Source organism: Myodes glareolus, chromosome 3 (assembly GCF_982192425.1).
Source record: "Myodes glareolus chromosome 3, mMyoGla1.1, whole genome shotgun sequence".
Classification (NCBI taxonomy): domain Eukaryota; kingdom Metazoa; phylum Chordata; class Mammalia; order Rodentia; family Cricetidae; genus Myodes; species Myodes glareolus.
In genome coordinates this window covers 19,442,482-19,447,706 of record NC_142028.1, presented here as the reverse complement: position 1 = coordinate 19,447,706, position 5,225 = coordinate 19,442,482, and the positions used below count along the sequence as shown (strand labels likewise).

Sequence of the window (5,225 nt, the reverse complement as noted above, 5' to 3'; positions counted from 1 at the left end):
GAAGTAAAAAAAAAAAATAAAAACCAACACTATACATCTGGACAGATAGCTCTCTGCTCTATCCAGGTGAGCACGTCCAGACAGATAGTACTCTGTTCTATCTGGGTGAACAGTTTTAAACTATGAAGTACATGATATTAAATATCCTAAGTTGAATAAATTTAGTTAGCAGTTCCTGGTATTATACAAAATACTAAATATATACCAACAAAATATAATATCTTAGTTTCCTATATAAGTGTGGGGAGAAAAAATAGAGTCTTGATTCTGGTAACACTGCAGAGAACATAACTGTCAGTATGTCTGTCTGAAAATTCATGTGCAACACTTTACAAATGGCTCTCAGATATAAGACCTTTGAGTAAACTCAGCCATCAAAACTTAGTAACCCTTAAAAACACATTTCCACACTATGTAATATATATATAACATATATATCACTATCTCAAGTACTCAGATGCTCTGATGTCACTGTAATTAATGTCCCCCATTGTTCCTACCATAGCATTTATATATAGATATGACTTAGAAGAAAATATTAAATTTATATCCAATTAAATTTGCTATTTAAAAGGACTCCTGGATCTATGAAGCTTCTTCTGCCATTAGTAAAGAAAATGAAGTTTCTGTAATGGAGGCAGGCTTTTTAAGAAGTGATGTGACTTCCACCATGCCAGCTTCAGTCCATGGAATATTAGCGTTTACAATGTGTCACTGAAAGTGCTTAATCCAGTCTTCCTGAACAGACAATGGTCCTCAAAAGACTGGGCCACAAAACCTGCATAGAAGAATGTAAACCATGTCAGCACCATGAGGTAATGTCAGCATTTTCTTCTTGCTTCCAGGTCTTGACCTTGATTTCTTTTGCTTACAATCTAAGGCTAAGTGTATAGTCAAGTCCATTTTTTTGTGTGTGTGGTTGATACATCAACAGACTCTCATTGTTTAATGGAAGAACACATTTCTGAAGAAACCTTTTAATTGCTTTCATCCCCATTTAAATTAGTCCATAATTCTTGTCTATGTTAACCATGTGGCTTGATACCTTTATCAGTGAGGTGTTCTCATCTTGCTTCCTCTGTATCTGGGTGAGGGCTACAGACTGCCCTTTACTCTTCCCAGAATTCTCCTGTTCTCATTGCCCCACTTCTACTTCCTGCCTGGTTGCCCCACCTATACTACTTGCCTGGCAATGGGCCAATCAGCATTTTATTAAAACAATATATTATAAGTGATAGGATAAAAGATCATTATCCCACAGAACTTCACCACCTTTTCTTTTTCAAAGCAAGAACTCTGAATCTAATATTCTTTGTTTACCTTTCTTCCTGATCATTATCTATAACAACTTGCAACCAACACTCAAAGAAAAAAACCCATAATCCATTTTTGGGGGGAATGTGGGTATAGTTTTCCAGGCTACTTCCTGCCCTTTGGGGGTGCTGATCATCTTATGGGTACCTAAAGAAAATTTTGAATTATGATCAAGTCCTGACTGGAATATTCTGTGATGCTTGATCATCTCACCAGCAGTCTTGAAACTGTTCTGGATGTAGAACTGAGAGGAAACTCCATAGAGGTTCTCTGAAATGTTGGATTATCTGGGTCATCCATTCCTCAGGGGGTCTTCAGGGAATCTTTTTTAATCAAACCTGATTTTTCTTAACCTGGAATGAATCCACAGCCTCTCATTTCCTGTGGAAACAAAAACAAAATCTCTTCTCCAACGTAACATATCTTTTGACTTAAATTTTGAAGTCAAAACATTTTTAAAATATGTATGTTGGATTAATCCAGCAACATTTATAATCAAATGTCTTTTAACAGCTGTTGCTCCTTCCTCAGTATTCAAATAATTCAAAGAGAGCATAACAACATACAGTATACAGATTTTCTGTGTGTTTTTAAACTTTATGTGGCTTTATTTTAAATTCTATTTCTTTTATTTTCAATTTTAATTTTTGACTTTCTGAAACTAGGTTCCTCTGTGTATCTTTGGCTGTCCTGGCACTCATGTTGTAGACCAGGTTGTCCTTGAACTTCCAGAGATTTGACTGCCTCTGTCTCCCAAGTGTTGGGATTAAAGTTATGTGCTACTATACCCAACTACTCTTTGTTTTTTTTCTTTTTTAATTTTAAGGACTTTATCTTTTTTTCTCTTCCAAGCCTACATATATTTTTAAACATACTGTAAATCATTTAGAGGTTTTATTCACTTTGAAGTTATCTTTACTCTTTAGTTCTCTTTTTCTGACCACATGAGTCTTTTCTAAGTGACATGGCTAGGATTAAAGTCATGGCTTTGATGACTGAATCCTTCCCAATTCTTAGCTTTCTGAGAGTATACACTCATGGTGGAGGTACTGGCCAGAGTCTTCTTTATTGCTACAACTCTATGGCATTTCAGACTCCCTGCCACCACCAAGAAGCAAGCTGTTGACTATTCATAAATACCGTTTAAATGTGTGCTGGTGGGTCCTCTTAAAACAGCTGCAAGGTTTTAGCATCTAAAGCTGAGTTAGGAAGCCTATCTTAAATGAGATGCCTTGATTCTAGCAAAGAGAGCCCACCTGAGAAAATGCTGCTACCAAGAAGCCATGCTTAACTCGTCTCCATTTTGTCTAGAATTACTTCCCAAACTCTCTCAGGTTTTATATAGATGCAGTTGTTCACATTAGGCGCCATTTTGTTGACAGAGGTTTCTGTCCCACCCAGTTCCGCAGTCATTCAGTCCCAAAGAAACACACAGAGGTCTACATTAATCATAAACTAGTTGGCCTATTAGCTCAGGTTTCTTTAACATATATTAGTCCATAATTCTTGTCTGCATTAGCCATGTCGCTTGGTACCTTTTCAGCGAGGCATTCTCATCTTGCTTCCTCTGCATCTGGGTGACGACTGCAGACTCAGCCTTTCTTCTTCCCAGATTTCTCCTATTCTCCTTGCCCCACCTATACTTCCTGCCTTGTTGCCCCAACTCTATCTATTTCCTGCGTGGTCACCTTGCCTACAATTCCTGCCTGGCTACTGGCCAAACAGCATTTTATTAAAATAATATAATATTAGAGTCAGGATGAAAGACCATTGTCCCACAGCAATGATTCTTCTGAGTACTGAGTCCAAAGAAAAGACACAAGACACTTTCATGAAACCAGGCAGTACAAGAGGTCATGGTACTGCTGAGGGTTATGTGGGTAGGCAGTACTGGGAAGAAATTGATATGTGTTCTCCCTTACTTTCTCAAATACATCCCTTAGATACATGACACTGACTTTAGGACAGTCTTTGTGGATTTGTAACATGATAATAAAAATATATTTATACAAAAAAATGTGCTAGGAAGATATTATCATAAGGATCACTTTAAAAGAAGAACAGATCATTAAATTGCATAAAGTCAGTTTCCAGCTTTGTTTAGAAAACACATGACTACAAGAACGATTATAAGAATCTATCATTCACAATAGAAAAATGTATTTAAATTTATTAGAGCCTGTTATTTTTCCTAAACATTGAATTAAAATGAATTATAACAGTTTTCCATATTTCTATCCACTCTTCCCATTTTTTCTCCTGATATAACTGTAACAAGGCTATATTTTGGTAAAATGTAGAATTGTGAAATGATCATTCTTCTGCTCTAAAAATTCTTCTATAAGTTCAAAACAAAACTTAAAATATAAATTACTAATAAAAAAGAATTTTTTAACAAAGCAATTTCTTTTTTCATTATTAAAAATCATTGACAAAGTGTATCAGGGGACAAAGGATCTACATATTTGGACCTGCACTTAAGCCACCAAACCACCAAGAGAGAGGCCTGCCTCAGTTTACTATTTCTCAGAATCAGAGCACATGAGTGGATTGAAGGAAAAGTAATTATAAATGCAGCAAAAAGAAAACTTCTTTTCTCTAGAAACTGAGAGACCCAAGCTTGTGTGGCAAGAGACAGAAAGAAAAGTGCATAGAAGAGGAGAAAGGTAACCACCGTTTGCAGGGCGTTTATGTGGGCCATGGTGCTGGGGTCTCTGGTGTCTTTGATGTTGTGCCACATGTTCTTCAGGTGTCTCCACAGGGAGAAGATGAACAGAGTAAAAATAATCAGAGTCACAGTGAAGGGGATGAATGTGAACATTGTATTGATTAAATATATAAGTCGGTAAAATTGTATGTAATTCTTTGATGTGGAACTGTAAGAGAGATTTCTTTTGAATTTATCTGTCCAAACATTAATATGTATGTTAATTGTTAAAATATTTACAAACAAGAAGAGCAGAGATAGCAGCATTGTCACAGAAATCACCTTTCTAAGCCTCCACCTTAGGTAGAGAAAAATATAGTTAGAAAAAATGGCTATCTTGAGAAAATAAAATATGCTGAGGGTGGTAGCCAGCCAGATACTAAAATGATTTGCAATAATCCAGGTGTTATTTTTTATTCTTACCATTTTCACAGTCATTTCTAAATCTGGATAGAGAAAAGATATTAATGTAATAATAAATATAGACCACAGCATATTTATTCTGGAGATTGCCAAAGCAGTGAGGATCTTATCCACTGAAGAGATCTTCCTTCTCCTGGCGCAGTCTATGATGTTCACCAAAACTATGAATCCATTTGCAGCACTTCCAATTATGAGTTCAACAATGACAGTAGCAGCACATATGATCTCTATGGCAATATCCATTGTCCATAAAAGAATATCCTGATTTCTGTAGTCACTGAAGAATATTTCTTAATGTGTTCACTTTAAATGTTTTAAAAGAAATTCAAAACATCTTTCTATAATTTCTAAGAAAATAATAAATTAAAAAATCACCGAGATTTACTAATATAGGTAATTGCAGTTGTATTTATGAAAGTATAACTTTTGACGTGGTTCCACTGAGTTATATCCAGATTCTGTGTGTCCTGTGGTAGACTGGAGTCTACTGCTACTGATGATGAAGGAAATACTGTCATCTCAGACACTGAAATATAAATAGAGAAATGTTGATTTGCATTGGTTTTCTAGTTTTTCTTTCTGTGGGCAAGAAATAATCAAATCTATGAGTTATGGATGAGAAATAATCAAAACATTCTAAGACCTGTAGAAAGTAGGAAGAATCTCAGGAAGCAAGAGTTCTTTAATATTGAAGATATTTTCAGTAGTTCAGATTAAGACTCTAGGGGCTTATCACCAAAGCTCTTCTTCAAATTATTACTTACTAATAACTTCTTGTAGA

The 5,225-nt window shown here is 35.5% G+C and overlaps 1 protein-coding gene and 1 pseudogene across 1 annotated transcript; both read right to left on the bottom strand.

Moving 5' to 3' along the window:
* Nucleotides 1–585: 585 nt before the first annotated feature.
* LOC125399414 (zinc finger protein 644 pseudogene) lies at nt 586–903 on the bottom strand (annotated as a pseudogene).
* Nucleotides 904–3,739: 2,836 nt separating this feature from the next.
* Nucleotides 3,740–4,687, bottom strand: LOC125399329 (taste receptor type 2 member 125-like). Its single transcript, XM_048432798.3, has one exon. It carries the CDS (start codon nt 4,685–4,687, stop codon nt 3,740–3,742), a length of 948 nt encoding a protein of 315 aa, XP_048288755.3.
* Between the last annotated feature and the right edge of the window lie 538 nt (nt 4,688–5,225).

What these genes read in the sequence shown, in the direction of transcription:
- LOC125399329 (XM_048432798.3), bottom strand. Translation starts at nt 4,687, where the DNA reads ATGGATATTGCCATAGAGATCATATGTGCTGCTACTGTCATTGTTGAA.